We start from the raw sequence: 20,143 nt of genomic DNA on the forward strand, positions 1-20,143 counted from the left end.
GGTCGTGTGTCTTGATTTATCTTAACTAAAAGGAACGAGCAATTTGAGGATCGCATATGGCTACGAAGCGGATGGTATAATTAGTGAGCAATAGCATCTCAGCTGATACAGGTTTCTCCCGCAGAGCGGATGCTCTAACTGTATGCATATTCATGGGATGACACCTCAATTTCATCTATGCATCAGATCAGAAACTCTACCTGCATCCGAGCCGGTCACGGAACCAAACCCGTACCTTGGCTCGGTCGGGGTGGTCAGTGGGGCGCTGTAGCCAACAGGGTTTGGAGGGGGAAAGATCGCTCCGAGTGGCAATTAAATTCACAGCGAAGGCATCGGAACCACGCTTGTTGGTTGTCCGATAGTGATGACAGCCGCATTCCATTGTGGTGAAGCTCACTTTGGTACACGCGACCCACATAAAGCTAGGTCAGATTTGGTTGTCCCAATAATGGAATGGAAACTCGATGGCTCACGGAATCTTTCGGAAATAAGCGAGCTGCAGTGGCTCGTGCTCCAACGTATATATGCAGCAACCGCGTCTATTTTTTTGCCGACTATGCTGCCATGGATGCATGCGAAGTACTGTAGCTCAATCGAATGCAAATTTATCCCAGTTGAGAATAAGTTGAAACGTTCCGGCTTGTCCCTAAATGATGAAGTAGACGCCACGGCATCATCAGTTTCGTGGGAATGACACCGCGTGGCTGATGCTTCACCCCGGAGTCGGTGGCGAACTCATCCACGTCCACTTATTCAACTCTGCATGCAAATTCTATCGTTTGTCGTCAACAACAATATGGATATAACTCTAGAGGAAGGTTCAACAAGACGTTTGCCAAGCCTTGTGCAGCACTGCCAGCGAGGTTGGTGACATGTGGGTCCATCGTTGACGCACCACTGATTCTAACGAATGAACAGTCGCAGCAACATACGTTGATAGTGAGTCATTTCGGCATAATACAACAACTGTTGACTGACCTGGTATGAGGCATCTGCAGCTTTGACGGGAGCATACGCTATGGTCTCATCAAACCGATATTAGAAAGTTGTTCTCCAGAAACTCTCCTAAGATTGGAGGATGAGAGCCCGGTCTGTACTTAGTTGCCTACGTACGCATCACCTGAACTAATGAAAGGATGTCCCCTTAGCATCTCAGGGAGGATACCGAAGGTTTGTCGCATTTATCTCAGCAGATCTCCAAGTGACATTCATACGTCCCTCGCTACAGAAATTTGGAAGCAGTTATGCCATCGCTCCTATCCTGTCGCTGCTGAACAGTATCAATCTGATCCTAGTGAAGAGCCACAGTCATGGCGGCATGTATATTTTGTGCGCAATACTTCACGTTCCCACATCTGTTGTTAAGAGTATCTGATGCAGTTCTAGGCCCTTCGTGGAATGGAAACGAAGCGTTTCGAAGAATTAGGGACACGTTTGCGAGCTATTCGCAAAGAAGAAGCGGAACGGAAGAAGGGATCGCAAATCAAGATCACGGACCGGCTGCCTCCCGCTAAGCGAGTGCGCTCATGTGAGATCTGGTCCTTTTGCCATTCACCGTTTGCGCCCTGAATATTCCTATATAGGGGGCACCTATCAACCGAAGACTCTTATACAAAAGACACGATGGGAGGCAGCACGTATGCAGAAGGGCATATACAGCTCGCCCATGTTTCCAGCACCTAAGAATTACCGCTCGTCTACATCCGCGTCTGGCAGCATTCCGTTGTGTTCACCGGCAACCTCAAGATCCTCCAAGGCTTCGATCTCAACTCCATCATCGTCAGATTGCGGATCTGACCAGCAACCAGGCAGTCGTGTCACTGTTACCAGTGTGACAGTGCGCCGACGCCCTTCGGCAATGACTGTGGAATCGTCACTTCGGCCCACCACGAACACGATATCGACCTCTCCGACTGTTGTCGACTGCACTGCACATGACAACACACTCACTCCTGTGACATCATCGCCTCGCGGTGACTCCCGTCCGGCACTGGTAAAGTCAAACATGAAGAAAGACCCGCTTTCATCACTGTTCATGCCTAAGCATCGAGCTCTTTCGCAACTGCCTAGTCAGGCCCCGTCGTCGCGTAGCGTTACACAGACTTGAATTGCCTGGTCTGTAGTCTCATCGTCGTATAGGTTATTGGGCTCACTTTGCCCGAACAATCAAGTCCGACAAGCCAACTGAATACCCTATTCTAGGATTGTCCATACTCTTCGGGCCAGTATGTATCTATATGACAGGAAGGATAGCCACGTAGGCTTGGTGTAAACCTTTGCTAGCAATGTTGTCCTATTCCTTCAGCATCGGGTTCTGCTCGGGGAGCGCCCGCTGTATCTGTATTCAATATTCAAACCTTAGATGCAACGGCCGTCTTACTTCCCGCAGGCAAGGCGTGTACGTTTTTTGCTTGCGCAATTCCATATGGGTTTCTGATGGTAGAGTAGAGGTCCGCACTTGCAACGTGCGAAGACGGATGGGTGGGTTCTCCTATGCATTCTCAGGACGTAGAGGTGCTCCCTATCAACGCTTCTGCATGGGAGCCACGGAATTCAACATAGCCATTTGGATGGCCACTTCAATTACGGCAATTCGTCTGGGCTCTACCCCTGCAGTGACCGGGCGAGACCACATCCACGTTCCTTATGCTCATGCATCAAGTCGTTACATCATCGTTCGTCACCAACTTTGAATTTCGTTATCGTTGCTCGTCTGAAATTCAACGGGGACATACCAATTCCTTCAGAAGCATGCCGGCCTGGGGTACTGCAGAGGAGTGATCGTGTCAAGGAAGGTCAGCGGTACGGTCTCGCTGTTCTTCTGCTGCGCAGACCTGTGGTCGACTGATACGCGGTGAAGATGTCCTATTGCAGCGCGTTCCTGTGCTTAGACCGCTCGTGGGGATGCTTGGCAGACGTTTTCCGTGAAGGTCTGCGGAATTATCCACGCGACAATTGGAAATGGCACCTCGGTCCATCAAGGCAGCTGATGATATCGCTCATCGATGCAATAGAAACTTAGCATAAAGGGCAATGATTGGGGAAGGTATATCCTTAGTTTCTCTCCTTGAGAGCTAAGTGCGTCGTGGATGTTCATTTGTATGTGAATTAGTATAACCGGAGCCTGCGGAGGTTCGAAGCAATCGTTTGGCCTGCCCACAGGAGACTAACGAGGATCGCAATCACGCACCAGCCTTAACCGCCCGTGATGACGACCAGACCTTTGCGGCGGACTCGTCAGAATCATTCTGGGAGAGCCTTGGGGCTAGAGAATATGATTCGCAGAACGATTCGGACGACCAGCCAGTATGCCAGACTCATGATGCAATGATGTGCCGGCAACTTCTCCTTTCATTTCCTTCACTGTTTTCAAATGGAGCGGGAAGCGGTCTAAGATTTGGGCTAACCTAAAAAATGCCTTCTGTCAATTCATTTAGCGAACGTAACGCTCCCTGAAGAAGCCTCGGTAGGACTAACCAAATTGAGTTATGTTAAAGATGGCTTCCCTTGATGATGGGTTGACCCTGTGAACCACGCTTTACCTTTGTCGGTCCAGTAAGTGGACGAATGGAGTGCGAGGGATGTAAAGAGTGGCTGATGGTCTTGCAGAATTCTGTCATACCGCGGACCAGAAGATGATCGATGATTAGCCACGAGCTCCAGGGCAAGGGAACATCTCCGCACCGACGTCTTCAGATACGGTCATATTCGTACAAAGACAAGTGTAATTCGAGCTCACACTTCTATTTTGATGAGCTTGTCGGCTACCTCAGGACATGAGCCTAGCGTTAGCTCTTGTGAGCGGACCCGTCTCGTCTACTAGGTCATTCTTCCGAGCAAGAATGGCGTAAAAGCATTCAGAGGCAGTTAGAAGAATCTTAAATTGGGAAAATAGTGCTTTATTTTCTTGCTATGGAGGCGTAGGACGAACAGAACAGTTCAGGCGAGCAATTGCCAAAACTTGTGCCTTTGACGCGTCATGTCACACAATGCCGTGCCTGTGACTGATCGCGTTTTGCGCGCGATCGATCCACCTGACCTGTGAGGACTTTCCGTGACTCCCAGGCCAACGACATCAACATGATAGATTACTGAATGATTGTACAGTCTATATGTGACTACAGATCTCGTATGCAAAATGGTCAACGTTGTGAATGTACACTTGAATATATGAAAACATCATGTCATGTGAGCGACTGAGCGAAGAAATTATTCCATACGTAAGTGAGGTGGCTTACAGAACTAGCTACCTAGCCGCGCGAGCCCTCACAGCATCGATGCTGTAGACGATGTTCCAGGTCCATACCCCTCAGTCACTCCGTTGCCGTCCCACCGTTCCCGGCTCTTGCCCTTGCCCTTGCCGTTTAGCTCTTGCTCTTGCGATTCAGCAGCATTCGACGAAACGCCTAGCGCGTCCGTGGGCAGCGCTTCCCAAATGCGTATTGTATGGTCATCGGAACACGAGGCGAACATCTTCTCATTGCGAGGATTCCACGCGACCGAGTTAACACTGCCAGGGCCGTGTCCAGAGAGCACTTCGAGCAACGTCTCTGTTTCACGATGCCAGACATACACTTGCGCATCTGCGATACATAACAGATTCAGGGTAGTCTCCTCAGAGAGCTGAATACCTTCATACCTTCGCTGCCGCTTACGATGAACGTGCCGTCAATACCACCGAAACGACTCCTGATTACGTGTCGGAGCTGCTTGTGGCCTGTGTATCTGCGCACCACCTGCTCTGTATAAAGGTCCCACAGTTGGATCTTCTGTCAACTCGCAACGTTAATGGCCACCAGGTGTTAAAGACACGGTTTCTGGACATACACATGGAGACTCCGCGCTAGACGCACAACTGATCAACGCATACCGCGAATCATCCGAGATCCTCACACTTGACAACTCTTCATTCATGGGTATGAACCTAGCTATAAATGAGCACGGGGTCCTCCAGAATGTCCAAACTACCATGTACATACGCCTCGAGCTGTTTCGTTGTTAGGTCATAGACGACGATCCGGGTTTCCAGACGAGGCACGGGCGGTGAGTTGCCGCCCTCCGGAGGCGGTAAACCCGTTTCAGATGGAGGCGTAGGGACACCGTACATCCCCACAGCAACCAAACGTGTAAAGTCGGGGGCGACGGTGAGATCCGTCACTCGGATGGGACTTTGACCCCAAGTATCACGCTGCTTCCCGTCGGGATCCTGATAGACAATCATTAGCTTGAAGCCTAATTTAAGCTGTGCCCACACATACCCATAGAATAATCTTGCGATCTAGACCACCGGAGAAGAAACCTGACCCATCCGGCAACCATGCTAATGCAGTCACTACATCTTGGTGTGCGCTGAGGCTTCGTATGCAGACACCAGTCTTACGCGAAAATCAGTGAAACCCTAAGAAGTGGGCGCAGGAATACTTGCTTGTGTGTTCCATAACTTTATATGCTGCTCGGCGGCGGTGAGAAGGATGGAATCGTCCGGCGACCATGCTACGCATCCTACAGGATATGGGTGATCGCGAAGGATGAGATGCGGGGATATATCTCGTTTGAGAGGATCTTTGTCAAACTGAGGAGAGATCGTTCAGGGACTTCCGCTGACTGAGAGATATGCCTAGGAGCCCTGAAGCAGCAGGAGTGCTCACCTCTACCCGCCAGATGATCGCCGACTTATCTTTGCTGGCACTAGCAAGATATCTGCCACTGTGGCTCCATTCGAGGTTCCACACCTCATCCGTGTGCACCTCCAAGATAGCTGTTGTTACGCGAGGAAATGTGCTCTTGTCGCAGACATGGTCGATATAGAGTGAAAAGGTCCGTGCGTTGACTGGGGCATTGTGATAAAGACATTGGCTTTGTTGCCAGATTCGTACTTGATCTAGGAGCGTTGCGAATCGCCGTTGAGGGATCATTACAGATGACGAAATATTATCTGACTCTAAAGTGAGTAATGTGCAGAGACAATAGTTCTGAAATTGCACTAACGCTGCAGGTTCATGAGTAACCGCCTCCGTGAGTTACCTGATGCCCCATCCCACTCTGCTCGTTGTCGGAGGTCATCCGGATCAGAGCACATCATAAGACTAAAAGCGACGTTAGCTAGGGTATCAGCGGTCTCAAACGGCAAACCGACCTCGACAATGAGTGTAGTTGTTCTGGATCGATATTCAAGGGAGCGAGCTCGTTGCGGAGCACTGAAAGTGCTGCAGTTGTTCTACCCGCTTCCAGAAGCTCTAGATACTTCTGTTGGCTGATGAGGAACTTCGCCTCCTATGAGCCGGATCAATGAGCGATTAAGTATCTCGAAGAGCCTTGCACGTACCCATAGCCTTTCTTCATCTTCCACCCCCAGATTCGACAAAGCTGCTTCCGCACTATTCCAATCGGCTCCCAAAATACACCTGCGGAACTCCGCTACTTCGGGGCTCTCCATAATATAACCGGATTCCGCTTCCAAGGTGGCCGCTGACTCACTGAAGACAACCATGGTCTGTTCACAGCCTTGTCAATGGCACATATAAACGATACTACTCACATGTAGCCGACATCCCGCAAACTTTGTATGACCAATCTGACAAACTCCTCTCGATCGACATATGAATCGTCATAAAGCGTCGACCCGGGCGGCGTCACTCTCGCGATGGTTGACGTACGCCTGTCTGACCTACGTCCGCCCCCTCCGTCCGTAAATGATGTCCTGGGAGAACCGTTCGAATAGCCATTGGTGAATCCGTTGCTCTTGAGAGTCCCATTACCATTGAAAGACGCTACCGCAGACGACGGACCCGCTTCGGATGCTTCGTCTAAAAGAGAAGGCGATATCGACGCTGGGCTGGTATCGGAAAGTCTCATGTTGGCAGCGTCAGGGAGGAGAGATGGATATGAATCTGTAACTAGTAGTGCGTGTTCAATGGCAGTAAGCGATGTATCCGCGGAGGAACTCTGGCTGTCGATCCTCTGTCTCTTATGAGCACGAAGTGACTGTGGATCTTGTCCTAAACGTAGGTCAGCTGCGGAAGAAAACGTGTGTGCGATGTCGGAGGACGAATGGACGTTGGTCAGAGGGAAAGTATTCGATGGAGGAGGGGTGAGGTGGGGAGACTGGAAGTCGCCTTCCTCGAATTCTGACCTGGACCGAGTGGATGGGATTAGGCTGCTGCTCGAAATGATCTCGTTCGGTGCAGCACTAATGCTCAGTGAGGTAGATGCTAAAGAGGTCAGAGCAGTGTCACTGGAGTCCAGAGTTGGCCTCTGGTGCGGCGTGCTGGTCCGCGGCGGAATGAGGTCGCTGAATGGATCAATCGTGACGATATTTCCTGCGTCAGGATATGCAACAGCAGAGCCCGTCGATCAGCAAGCACGAGAGCAGATGATAGAGCTGGCGGTCGTGGTATCAGGTCAAGTCGGATTGCGGCATGTCAGGTCCTGCAGGCTCAGCGCACAACCGGTCTGCACTCTCTCCTCATTACGGCCACGCGTCTCGGGCCTGCCTTAGCCTATCCACGGCATCGTGCCGTTTGCACAAATTCGTCCCATACTGCTCTTTCTCTTAATCCTCACGGCGATGACAATACCTGCAGATGCGCACACGATCTGTCCCTACAGTATGCTGGGTAACACAAAATGCGAACCTGCAGGTCTATCTCCTCATCTGAATCAGACGAAACGCCCGACCAACCACGCCGTTCGCAAAAATAAACCGGTTGCTTCCAGTGCGGGTTTGTTACCGGAACGGAAGGTTCGGCTGACCTGCTTGAATCACCTCGCTTTGGATTTCCTCTGGGTCTCTGAACACACGTCTGCATGTCCATCGCCAGCTAGCCTATCCGAGACGCTCGCATCGACATCGACCGGACCATCGTGTGTGGAATGCTTATATCACCGACACTGAAATATCTGAGCGAATTTGACCTTGCTCGTGGGATGGGTAGTCTGTAAGAAGGTGAGTGATGTCGGTTTGCGAGAAATCTCCATTCCACCTACAGGCTCAGCTGAAGCACAGGCTGGGCTGGGCTTCGAATTGTGGATATCACAGGCTGTACTTACGCTTACATGGGCTATCGGTATTTGGATCGCGCGTCCTGAATGGCTACTATCCACTCGGCATATGTCATCCGCGTCCGTCCCGCGAAGCACCATCGGACAAGGTAATAAGCTCACTGAGTTCTTCATAGCTGATCAACTCCAGTCCGAGACCGCCATCGACGTTGACCTCGAAGGGCCAAAGAGATTTCCGTGTTCGAGCACTACGGCGTTTCCATCTGGCGTGCACAAATTCACCTCGTCTCACGCCTATCGCAGGCTCGTGCTCTGGCACCCTCAAATCCGGCAGCGCTAATAACAAAGGCATTGATTTCTATTTCTCATGCTAGGTACCAAAGGCTTCTATGAACGCCGTCCTCCACAATTGCAATGCACATGTGTTCGCAAGCTCATACCGCCGGCAGGACCGGTTCCGCACCAGGGGCGTATCATTACAGGAAGATCAGCGCCCTTTCACTGCGACACACTTCATACCATAGTAGTCTCTTACGCTTGCAATTAGACCATCATCAATCACCCGGGAAGAACGCCTTCTCGTGAGGGTCTTCACGGGTGGGCGACCTCACCCCGCTTCTCGTGCAGGCATACACAGATGCCACTCGTTGATGAAATGCCGCAACGGCGAGGATTTCGTCGATTGCATCACTCATTGTGTATAAGGCGCATCTTCGTTCTCGCGCATCTTCGTTCTCGTCGCCTACTTGGCAACAGCATGTTCGCCCTTAGCGTGCAACAGCTTCTCCGGTTATACGGGCGACAGCACCCACTCTCTTCCGCGGCCACGCACCACAGGCATGGTGGCAGCCCCTCGTTCTGATCCCAGATAGAAGATGGTGTTCGGGGCGTCACGCCTATATCTCATTTGACGCTCCCCGCGGCAATGACCTGCCTGCTGCCACATGCCGGGCACGCCTTGCGCAGAGCGTAGCTTCGCAGGTACTCCGTCTGTCATACCCGCCGCTGCGTGTCCTGCTGATCGTTACACTTAGACTATCGCGCACGCAACGATCATACACGTCACATATTCGAAATGACGATAGCCGAATAAATCCAAGGGCGGACGTGGTCGGCTTAGCCTGTAACACGCAGCATAGCTCAGCGCTCAACAAGAAGGTTTCAACAATACTAAGGTCAAAAGAGAGTTGACACTGGCGCTGCGATCTCGCTCGGGATATCGACGATGAACCGGAACCGATGACCGACGTATTGCTGCCCTGCCTTTTCCACAAGGCGGTCCCCGCGCTGTGGTAGCTCACCACGGTACTTCATACGTGGAAGTGGATGTGGAAAGCGATGTGGAAAGCGAAGTACGTCTATCATCTTTCGCCGGTCAGCTGGTTCGCACCGCCCGTTCAGGATGATTGATCACACGCTGTGCAAGAAGGTGTGCCATTCAAAGCTACTGTATTTCTTGATATTATGCGAAGCATAGATGCATCCGTTATTATCGTGTTCTGTAGATATGATTATGCATCTGTGCTTTGTTCGTATTGTGATTGTTAGCCGATGGCAATGATAATGAACAATGGAGTGAGGATGCACGTCAACAAGGATGAACGTTTACTGCTACTGGAACGTGGGTATGCTAACTATGGACCCTTTTGGCCGGACTGAATTGAGGAGGCAATGAGAGAAAATTTTGGAGCGAGAAGAAAAAGAACCGCTAAGATGCCCAATGATCTTCGGATGGAATGCAGGTATGGATGCTATGATATGAAAAGAGGGCCCGATCCAGTGCAAGAGGCCGTGCTTCAATATATACATAGATAAGACGTGACTGTGACCCCCCAACGCGGAGATAGGACGCAGACAGGGACCGTGGTACCTGTGGGCAGGCGACGCTGTGCATGCAAAACAAACAGGTGCATTTTTTCCAATCCTGGTGAGGGCTCGAAGCAGCGCGCCATGGCGAACGGCGTGAGCCGATACTAGGATGCGTTGAAACATCGACGATAAATCGTGAGTGGAGATGATGATGGTGCCGATGCGAGAACCGAGACATTTTGAGTGCATCCAGACTGGATGCGTCTATGGACAGGGGCGATAGATATGCCGATGAAGCCTGGTCGTCGTGCAAAGGTCGTTTTGTATCATCCGCTCGTAAGTTTCATATCAAGTTGATGGCGTTCAGCGCTGGACGGTCCGTCCACGCGATCTGCCGCGCGACTTCAGACCGCTGCGTCCATTGCCGTAGCCAGGCGCTACCCCGCTCTCAATGCCCGAGGGAGGCGCATCCAGCTCTTCGACCTTTCTTCGTCCTCGCCTCCCTTCGAGAGCGACAGAAGGATCCTCGTTAAGAGAAGGAGCATAACGGAAGTGAAGGCTGCGCGCGAGGAACTGCCGAACAGCAGCAATGTCGTCCTCTGAACTCGGGCTCCCGACGAAGGTTTCGAGCTGCGGCTTCGCTAACGGCGAGCTGTTGCGTCGAGTGAGAGTGCGGCCGCGCTGTGCGGCAGCGGTGCTGTTCGAGACCCAATCCGTCACCTTCTCGATGCTGTCGAGACGAGCACGAGCCTGTGGACTGATCCGAGCGAGGTGGTGTGTGCACGGTGGCGGCGTTCCTGACACCCGAGGACGGGTTGATTGACGCGGAGGAGAGCGAGCAGCTGACCTGCCAGACGACGAGCGTGCATTGGGGTCCCGCTGCCTTCTCCGACCGCGGGATGTCGCCTCTACTCCTTGGAGTTTTGAATGAGCCTGAGAATACGCCGTGATGGGGTCCATGATGGGGTGAGCCACGCGAGGTGTAGGAGGAGATGACTGGAGGGATCGTGTGACGGTAGCAAGCGTCTGGAGAGACGAGGGAGTTCGTTGCGAGCGGGTGGAGGATGGCGAAGGTGTGGACGTGGTCAGCAGGGAGAAGTACGCTGGGAGGCTCACACGGTTGCGCCTCGACTTTGATGTGATGGTGTTATCCGCATCGTGCTCCTGCTCAGTGGATACGTGATTGACACTGCTAGCTTTCCTGCTGTGACGGGACTCCGCGCGTGCCCCATATGAATATACCGACGACGCAGATGACACTGCGTCAGAAAAGTCGTCGTCGACGGCGCAGCATGGCGCCGGTGCACTCTGCAGAGATTCTGAGTCGGCAGCCGAAGGGTCAGACATAGATGAAGTTCGTCGGTTGAGCGTCGGGACAGTGGAACGGTGGTCGGTACCAGATGGTCGACGAGCGTACGACAGGCCGCGTGGCTGATAGAGGTAGCGTCCAAGCGATCCTCCTGTCTTTGAACCACCGTCAATGCTGAGGTAGTCCCGACCGCAACCAAGCTCCTCGTCGGCAGCCGTGCTGAGCACCTCTTCCTCTTCCTCGTCGGTGGATACGGACCAGACGGCGGAGGACGTGGACGAGGATGAGATCGAGTGTCGACTTTTGTGAGCCTTGTATGGGCTACTGCCCTGGAGAGCGACGCCGATGGAGGATGGGACTAGAGCGGGCACATCCAGAAGGTTGCCGGGACCGCTACTAGAGTGCAAGTATGGGGATGCGTAAGCGCTGCTTGTGGCGGACACGGATGGTGAGGTCGCGTCAAGGCTCTCGCACTCGTCGCTGCAGTATGCTCGTCTATATAGCACAACGTAATCGAAGACGGTGTCAGCAGACCAATTCACGGACATAGCGCTAACTGAACGGACCCATCGACGGTTACTGGCCTACCACAGAGGAGGCAGACTTCTTCGTACATGGCAATTTGTGCTTTACCAACACAGGGGATGGTAAGGATTCGTGGACGGAGGAGAGCACAGAGCTCCAGAGACGGATAATAGGATGCTGTCGGGATGGGGAGGTCGGGGAGACATGGGCAGACAAGCACGAAATATATAAAGGGGAAGCGCGTGAAGGGGTGTGAAGACCGAATTTCGAGGACCCAAACATTTGACTCGTCCCCCGTGACGGATCTCGTGACGCAAAGAGTGACTCCAGCGGGCCAACGCGCTCGGCATCTGCCAAACTTGGCCAACTGTGCATCACACGGCGTCACACGGCGCGGAATTGTCGAGGAGACGCGGATGCGCACGTTCTCGTTTTCTGCCGCCATAACGGTGACGTGCCTATACCGCCTCCCAACCATGCTTCGCCCTTTCTTTCGCGAACGTGTATTCCAGACCGATACCTCCCTTCTTCCTCCTCTCCAGGCCAAACCGCCTCAGTCTAGCTCGTGCTCGCGTTGATTGTACCCACGCGTTGACGTGTGTTCTACCTGGACATCGGTCCGTAGCGTGACTTGGCGGGTCGCCCAAACAATCCAAGATCAGGATCATTCCTGTACTTTCTTGTCAGCAGCGTCTCGTGCGCCCGATGAATTGGAGCGCCTTATCGCGCAATACAGCTCCGCGATGCGGATGCCATCACCACCGCCCGGGCGTCAGATGTGGTATAGCAATTAGCAAGATTCGCATTGTAGTACGTCAACACCGATATGCTTGACGAACAAGTCACTCCCCGCTATCTCACAATGAAGCTCATCTGCTGCGTGTGTACCGAACGCCGCCTCGTCTGATATGGGCCGAACAGGCGCATTCATATCCTCAAGTGAAATATTTATCCTCACGCTAGTCGATCTTCTCCTTCTCGAATTGTCTGTTCTGGTCATCCTCGCGGGCGCACCTCCCCCGTGCTCTGCAGCTCTATTAGCACCGTTTCCCGAATCCCGGCACGAGATTGCCTGGCCGTGGTCCAGGTGTCTCTCCGCGCGCAATCTGTACGTGTAGGCAACGAATCACGATAATCACTCGGAGAGATCCATCGCACTCTTCGCGGCGTTTGTACAGTTTCACAACCTTCTGCGATCTGCAGTGAAGAATGTTCCTAATGCGGACCATCGTCTCTTTGCGGTGACAGTGACATTATGGCTCGTATTTATCGGTCACGACGGGCTGGTGAGGCATGTACGCTGACATCATGTGCATTATGACAACATACGAGGGCCCGAACAGTCATGCGCATGGGTGAATTCCGTTGGACGAGCGTACGAATATCGTATGTTCCTGTCACTGCTCTGGGTGCGAGAACCTCTCCCGTCGTCCAAGTAGCGCTCTAGGCCCGCGTGAATACAGTCCGGACAAAGTCTCCCCAACGAAGGCACTAATAATCCTTCTCCCTCAGGATACACACGCCTGAGGCACAACGGTCTGGCATCACATCGTGTTCACTCAGCCTGCTCAGCGTGCGGTGACTCCGTTGCCAGCCTAGACCGCCCGACCATATTCCTTTCTTGGTAATGCCCTCATGACGTCACGCACGTGCAATGTGATGCGCGACGCGTTGGTCACAGAGCACCTGATTTGGGGACCCACGCGGTCACGCTTTCGTGCTCTGCCATCGGTGGCCAAGTTTTTCGGCTCATGCATGCGCGCGTATTGCGTGCTCTGCGTTCAGCACTGAGGGGCGCGCGAGTCGCGGAATACCATTCCGCAGAATATATCCGCCGGGCTAGTTATGCTGATGCAGTTGCGTCGATGCGGTGAGTCGTGCACGCCGTCGGGACTCGGCGCATTCGTGGGATTCGCCACGCTCGACCATCATTGGCCGCAGTGAGTCAACTTGATGTCGAACGTGCTAGAATCGAGGCTGATGTGCATCAGTGATTCCCGAATTCGTTATGTCATCGCCGCCCAAGGACCTATTCGCGCGAACGTGAGGAGCGGACATTATCCGCTGATGACTTAGCCGCAGCCTTGTATTGCATATATGCGAGATGGGGTACGTGACGGTGGATATATTCTGATGTGGGTTCACTGTCCCGCACGTCTCCGAGTAACGGTCGTGTTCTAGACATGTGCATGAAAGCACAGCACTCTCCATACCGCAGCGGTGGACAATGCAAGAATCGACCTTCTCCTAAGGGCAATTACTCACGTCCTTCAACGCTTGTCAGACGCCGTGTCGTTTCTCGCTCCTTTTCGAAATTTCGACGACTTGGGCGCGATCAAGTATCCAGTGGCATGGATTAACTGCGACAGAAATAGCCGCTGATAGATGCAACAACGGATCTTGATGAGCCATATAGCTGTGGCGGTTCCCTTCTCTCGCCGTTTGAGAGTACCGCCAGAGTTGCTTCTTGCTGGGATCCACCATGGCGACACGAGCTGCATGCATGGACCTTTCGTTCCGCATCAAGCTTCCATTTTTACGATGTTTGAGAGAGATTACCGCGTTGGGCGAACAAGACATCGGTGGCCATTGTTAGCAGATCAGAACCCTACACGATATGGTTTACAATACAATCGCCATAGAGGCCGAGAGGCAGAACCCTGATATGCACAGGCCCTGTCAACCACCCCCGAGAGCGCTTGCTTGTATTGTTCCTGCAATTCAATGGTCGCAATCTTTCCCGCCTGGACACTCTCGGGCACTGTATTTGCGGTTATGTCGTGTAACCTCGCAGTGCTGTGCGGATGCGATTTTGGCGGTGACAGGTACCGGCGGTTGCTTGTCGAAATTTGCAGGCAGCGCCGTGCACCGGCGGTGATGGACGCAGCCAGGAGACATGCGCTCTCAAAACTGGTGATGATGTCTACGGCGCAGAGATGGCTAAACTTGTTGACCGCCTCGCTGCGAGAATTAGGCTTTTGCCTGACGTCGATGCAGAAAAATAATATCCCGGTTCTGGTCACGGTCACTATGGCAAATCCTTCCGCGTACGGATCATACACGTGAAACCCAAGCGCCGAGCGCAGTCAAAGAGGCGCACCCGGGGAGATCTAGGCTGTTCACAAACGGGTGCGTTGTATGAAGAGTCTGGGGCGAAATGCTGTGGGCTTTTGGTTTCCTTACGTCAAGTGAGGGTGCTTGTGGTTGAAAGGGTCCAGAAACGGTCTATAGATCATACACGCTCGCTGAGTTCTTCGCCCCCAGGTCCCATCTCGCTGAAAGGCGCGGGGCAACGCCACCCTGGCGCTAGCGTACAGCCCATGCCTCGCCGGGAACGCCACGCGCAAGTTGGTGCGAGTGTGCACATAAAACGATCAGGCACATGGCCCGACATTTGAAAATCTCACCATCCCGTGGCCGCTGGCTAAGACCTTGAAGTTCAAGCCGCGTATATTAGTGCAATGGCCCTAGAACAGGCGTACATCCTGTGAAGAGCTAGTATCTATTCACCTATCGAATCACACCTAGAACGAATTAATGTGTAGCTGAGCTAACTGGAACGCTTGCAATGCGAGCGTCGCGACGGGCCACAAGTTCCGACGCGTTCATTTTTCTCCACATGTGCTGAATGAAACGCCAATCACTTAGGACGCAGCATCAACGTGTGCACCGCATGCGGGACCTGCGCTCTCGAACCTCGGGACTATAGCTAACGTGCCTCCAAAATTTCCGCGACGCTGTTTAGCCCGACGCCAAAGGACTGCAGCTCTAAATGCAGGTAAAGCACAAGACTTGGGGTGCGACATTTTTTTGGCAGCACCAGTGTGACTCTTGACAGTTCCAGTTGTGGGTCGTGTGTAGATGGAGTCGCCACTTCCTCTTTTCGACGATCTAATCATAGAACGGGCCTACGCACTCCGAGCTTCCGAACGTCAACTACTACGGTCCAGTCCATCCATAACGTCCTCTCCATTAGCAACACATTCAGTACAGTATCTCCTCACGAGCCGCCGTCTTCCCGCTGAACTTCTTCCCCAGTATCAACGTGACCGTCGGCCGCATCCCCATTCTGCGAGACCGACAGGGGCGTCTCTTTTGGTGGGGAGGGTGCTTCCTGCTTCGGCGGCGTCTCCGGCGGCGGCTCGTCAGCAGGGGCATCGTGCGCCTCCGTATTGCCCTCGATCTCATGACCCGTGGGAGGATCCGCACTAGCAACGCCATCGGCCACTGGTTCCGCCGTGGGCGGCTCAGGATCCGGCGGCGCCGGAGGCGCAACTTTTTCCACTGGCGGGGTGGGTGAAGGAGGTACCTTCTCTGCCTTCTCGAAATGCGGAAGGTGCGGGAGGTGTGTTAGCAGCGTTGAGGTCCTTTTGCTATCCGATCGCGCAAGCAACCCTTTGATCCGTTGTGTTGCGTGATTGGTAGTCACAGGCTGAGCAGGAGGCGGCGGCGTGTTGCGTGCGACGGCCTTCTCCGACACAATAATCTCCAGCATCGCGGTCGGCGCGCCCACGTTCCTCAGCCCGGTCAGCTTGTTATGCAAATATCGCGCATCCGCGAGTAACCTTGCGTTATAGAATAGTCAGGGTGATTGCCAAGAAGACGAGACGGATACCGCACCGGTCCTTGGCCTCTTGGGACGGCAGCTCGACCTTGGTAAACTCTTCGGACAGTCGATGGTTGATTCCCGCGAAGACCTGAGTCATCACATACTAGTACAGCACCACCTCAGTACCGCCACAAACCACTGGAATGGTACTCACCTCGACTACCGAGGGCGACAGATAACGCGAGAGCACCTTGTGAAGTGTGACAGTATCTTTGACAATAATCTCCATGTAGTCGTTGATCCCGCCTCCCTCTTTCGGCACATCCCACTTCACTTCCTATCAAACATAAACATTCTCAATCAGTCACAGAACCGAACAGTGCATAGGGCAGCATGGTCCCCTAGTTGGAAGGACGCCAGCTCACCTGCAGGCTCTTTATATGGACACTGAGGCGGTCTCCCATGATCGCTATCAGCTTCTGGTGTATCTCATTTTGGTGCTCTTGGTAATCCTGCAGGGACATCCGTTGCACGATCAGCATTGCGTTTGCGAACCCACACCAGACAATACGCTGCACGCACCCGCTTCAGCTTATCGAACTCTACGAGCATGACCGCCTGCTTCTGGCTCAGATGCCGCCGGAACGTCTCCCGGATATACGGAATGAGCGAGATTACTATTGATAGCGACTGCGATGCCAATGCTGTGCGCCACAATGACAGTGATTCATCCATACCGGAATTGTGCTAGCGGGAGCCACGATAACTTACCAAGATGCCTCGCAGTAATGTTCTTCAGCCCAGCAGAGCGCATGGCGCCGGCGCCTAGCACGACCTGGCACGTCCGCGAGTTGAACGCTTTGAGAAGCTCGATGACACGGCTCATTGTCTCTGTCGTGAGCATCTCCAGATTCATCATGATCTTGAGGTAGTCCGCTAGGAGCACGAGCACCTCGAGCGTCGCGGATACGGCATAGTAGCTCCGGTCCTCGATATGCAAATGCTTCGAGTGTGATGTCGCCGACCGCCGCGACGGATGCCGGCTCGCCACGGGACGCAATGTCGGGGACGGAAGCGGAGAGGAAGGATGTGGCGGCGGTTGCCCGTTTGGAGAAAGCGCTGGAGAGAGCGGTGCAGGCGACCTTGGACGGGGTGAAGGTAGCGCTGGGGGGTTGAGCAGGAGCTCGGGAGGATCGGAAATGGAAGCATCGACCAGCATATCAACGATGTGTTGGACAGAAGGAGCGACTTCTGCTGCATTCCACTGCTCATCCTCGACGAGCTTCGCAGAGTTCGTTATCTGCACCTGGTGGAATGCTTGCAAGAAGCTCTTGGCCTACAAAAGAAGACACAGAGTCATCCTCAACAACCTTATATGCATGGATCTACAGAAGGTCAGACAGACCTGGCCAACGATCGTCCCCCGAAGACCAACAATCATCCGTCGGCAGATCTTCTCCGATTCCACGACGAAGTTCCACGACTCGTTGAACACGGCAGCGAAGCTCGGCAGATCCAGCGCTGCATGCTGCTCAGCCCGCAGTGCGATGATCTTCGACGCCCGCACATGCGCGAGCTCGGCTGCAGACGACAAGATACCTGACAGGTCCTCTTGTAGCGCCGGGATGTCGACCGAGGCCTTCGGTGACCTCAAAGACACATAGAATGATTAGATTTCAGACAGGGCGTCTGGAAATGCTGACGGCCAGTAACATACCGTACAGCTTGGAGGACTTCCACGATGATAGCGTGCTGCCGTTGCAGGCCTCTGATACATTGCAGGAGACTCCGGTACATCGCGCGCGCAAGCTCCATAAACTCTGGATGTGGCATGGAACGGAGTTCATTTGCTGCATTTGACCTGCGCAGCACCATCGTGAAGCCTTCTATTATTACATGGATGCAATTAATCAATGCTCACCCTTGAGACTTCGCGTCGTCTCCATCAATATCGGACAGAGGTACTCGCTGTATCAACGGCTTAGCATGGTCGACTCGCTAGCGCATCACATCGCAGCACTTACTCGCCTGAGCGTACTTCGGACCTCGGTCATGACTACTTCACTCCACGAGTTCGTAGCTTCTCGCACACCTTTCGTGCGTGCGAGACATTGCAGAAGCGGACGGAGCCTATCACGTAGATATGTGTCTGGATCTTCTTTCCTTTCTTTGCTGGGCGAATCGTCTATTAGCTCGACTAGATCGAGCCGCAATACATTCACAAATTCAGAGGTCAGCGAAGAAGTAATCTCCAGCGTTAATGTGCGGAGGTGAGCCGGCAGTGCAGCGAACGCCTTCAGGGATGATATTGGCACATTGATGGCAGGTTTGGGGGATATATCGGCGGGTGTCGGCTTTGGACTTTCGGGTGGCGACTCGGGAACAGTGGGTAGTGGAGAACGGGTCCCCTCCCTTGAAGGTATTGGTGGTAGGGTCTCTGCCTTCGGTTTATCGCCGGTCCCCTCATTGCTCGACCCGGCCTGCCACAGCCTGTCCAGCTCGTCAATCACATCCAGTGCTTCTCCCCACTGTCCCGCAGCAACGAGGCTCTTGGCCACCCCGGTCATCTCCACCACCCCGCTCACGAGCTTGACGCCCTCCTTGACAGCGTCTAGGTTGCGCAGCCGGTGCTCCCTCCGGACGATCTCTAGCCCACGCTTGGCACCCTCCTCGTCTACCTCGTTGAGCATACCGCGCAGCTTTGCGATACGCTCGAGACATTGTTCTGACTCGGTTTGCAGGTCCTGCAGGTTTGATAGAGCGGCAAAAAACGATGTCGAGCGCAAGGAGATCTCGCGTACGAGGTGCTGTTCGATCGTATCGGCATGGTGAGACAATTTCTCGAGCAGCGGCAGTGAATATGAGAGTGCCGATGGGTCAGACACAAAGGCGTCGGCACCCTCAGGCTGTTCTGTCACTGCATTGAACGTTCGCGGGTCGCCGAGGTTGAAGTTCTGCTCGAAAAATACAGCAGGGACCGTCTCCAGCGGGGGTAACGCTCGCCCGGGCCGAAGCTGCGGTATATGGCTGGCATCGGGGACGTCAAAGCTAGAGGATGAGGGCACTGCGGTGGTCGGAATTTGCGCAAAGCCCTCCCGTCCTTGTTCGATACTCCTCTGGAACCGCTCCCACTCCGGGCCAACCGCGCTCAAGTAGGGGTCAAAATCCTTCCGGCGTACGCGTGGCAGCTCGGCGGGCGGCACTGCTGGGAGACTAGAATGAGCTTTCGGCGGTGCAGAGCGTTTGTGCGGGCTGTTCACGACAGTAGAGATTGCTGTGTATGATGAGAGTAGGTAGTGTAACGCATACTGAACATGGCGTCAATGGTACATACCGTGGAACCCATGCTTTGCACTGCTCCAATCTGATGGCAGTGCGCCGAGCTGCAACGATGTGAGTGAGGCGTTGTTGTAGATGTCGTACTGCGATGCCTCGCCAAAGTAGTCATTGGGACCCTCGGTCGCCCCAGAGACGCTGCCCGGCCCTGGTCGACGGTTGGATGCATCCCACTGGAAGCGATACGGATGAGCATGAGAAGGCTGAGGCAGGTCCGCAACAGGTGATGCTGGTCGGGATGGTGTCGAGGTCCCCTCGGACATGGATTGTGGATTGTAGCGGAGACGGTCAGAATATGTGCGTCGTTCGGTCGAACTGAGTATCACCAATTTACACGTCGTTCAACGATGCTGCTGTGCATACATCAGACAAGCCAAAGTGAATACGCTGGGTTCTAAGGGTACAACGACGTCGCTAGCGCAAGTAGTGTGTTCCTGTGGATTCGTGTCAAGATGTCTATCCCCGGTGATGAACGTGAAGCAATGGATCCAGCTATTACATAGCTGGACAGGTCTATACTTCGTTACTAGTGGTAGTTCCCACGCTTTCAAAACGGGCTTCGCAGAGCGTAGTCTCCAGATGTTCAACGGGACTTTTCTCCTATCGCCAACGAC

The 20,143-nt window shown here is 53.5% G+C and overlaps 4 protein-coding genes across 4 annotated transcripts; 1 reads left to right on the forward strand and 3 right to left on the reverse strand.

Moving 5' to 3' along the window:
* Nucleotides 1–796: 796 nt before the first annotated feature.
* On the forward strand, nt 797–2,107 carry LAESUDRAFT_646941 (uncharacterized protein; the record flags this gene model as incomplete). Its single annotated transcript, XM_040904021.1, has 7 exons — nt 797–863; nt 919–939; nt 989–1,089; nt 1,149–1,170; nt 1,229–1,329; nt 1,387–1,528; nt 1,584–2,107. 7 exons carry the CDS (start codon nt 797–799, stop codon nt 2,105–2,107), a joined length of 978 nt encoding a protein of 325 aa, XP_040767464.1.
* A 1,936-nt stretch (nt 2,108–4,043) lies between these two features.
* On the reverse strand, nt 4,044–6,945 carry LAESUDRAFT_518079 (WD40 repeat-like protein). Its single transcript, XM_040902776.1, has 11 exons — nt 6,539–6,945; nt 6,326–6,476; nt 6,137–6,264; nt 5,989–6,086; nt 5,649–5,935; nt 5,426–5,572; nt 5,259–5,375; nt 4,980–5,206; nt 4,828–4,924; nt 4,640–4,766; nt 4,044–4,583 (listed from the first exon to the last, which is right to left on the reverse strand). The coding sequence occupies exons 1-11, from the start codon at nt 6,853–6,855 to the stop codon at nt 4,267–4,269; spliced, it is 2,013 nt and encodes a 670-aa protein (XP_040767465.1). The 5' UTR covers nt 6,856–6,945; the 3' UTR covers nt 4,044–4,266.
* A 3,228-nt stretch (nt 6,946–10,173) lies between these two features.
* LAESUDRAFT_646236 (uncharacterized protein) lies at nt 10,174–11,735 on the reverse strand (the record flags this gene model as incomplete). Its single annotated transcript, XM_040903965.1, has 2 exons — nt 10,174–11,614; nt 11,686–11,735. 2 exons carry the CDS (start codon nt 11,733–11,735, stop codon nt 10,174–10,176), a joined length of 1,491 nt encoding a protein of 496 aa, XP_040767466.1.
* A 3,909-nt stretch (nt 11,736–15,644) lies between these two features.
* On the reverse strand, nt 15,645–19,792 carry LAESUDRAFT_756649 (Vps54-domain-containing protein; the record flags this gene model as incomplete). Its single annotated transcript, XM_040912190.1, has 11 exons — nt 15,645–16,209; nt 16,265–16,356; nt 16,408–16,530; nt 16,619–16,705; nt 16,776–16,897; nt 16,965–17,529; nt 17,599–17,842; nt 17,911–18,054; nt 18,115–18,161; nt 18,218–19,467; nt 19,528–19,792. The coding sequence occupies 11 exons, from the start codon at nt 19,790–19,792 to the stop codon at nt 15,645–15,647; spliced, it is 3,504 nt and encodes a 1,167-aa protein (XP_040767467.1).
* Nucleotides 19,793–20,143: the final 351 nt, after the last annotated feature.

Source organism: Laetiporus sulphureus (assembly GCF_001632365.1).
Source record: "Laetiporus sulphureus 93-53 unplaced genomic scaffold LAESUscaffold_7, whole genome shotgun sequence".
NCBI lineage: Eukaryota > Fungi > Basidiomycota > Agaricomycetes > Polyporales > Laetiporaceae > Laetiporus > Laetiporus sulphureus.

Excerpts from the sequence above, each read along its gene's own strand:
- LAESUDRAFT_518079 (XM_040902776.1), bottom strand. The coding sequence starts at position 6,855 with ATGAGACTTTCCGATACCAGCCCAGCGTCGATATCGCCTTCTCTTTTA. Across the intron at positions 6,087-6,136 it reads CAACTACACTCATTGTCGAG|TCTTATGATGTGCTCTGATC; the intron begins GTCGGTTTGCCG and ends CGTCGCTTTTAG. Across the intron at positions 4,584-4,639 it reads CATCGTAAGCGGCAGCGAAG|ATGCGCAAGTGTATGTCTGG; the intron begins GTATGAAGGTAT and ends TATGTATCGCAG.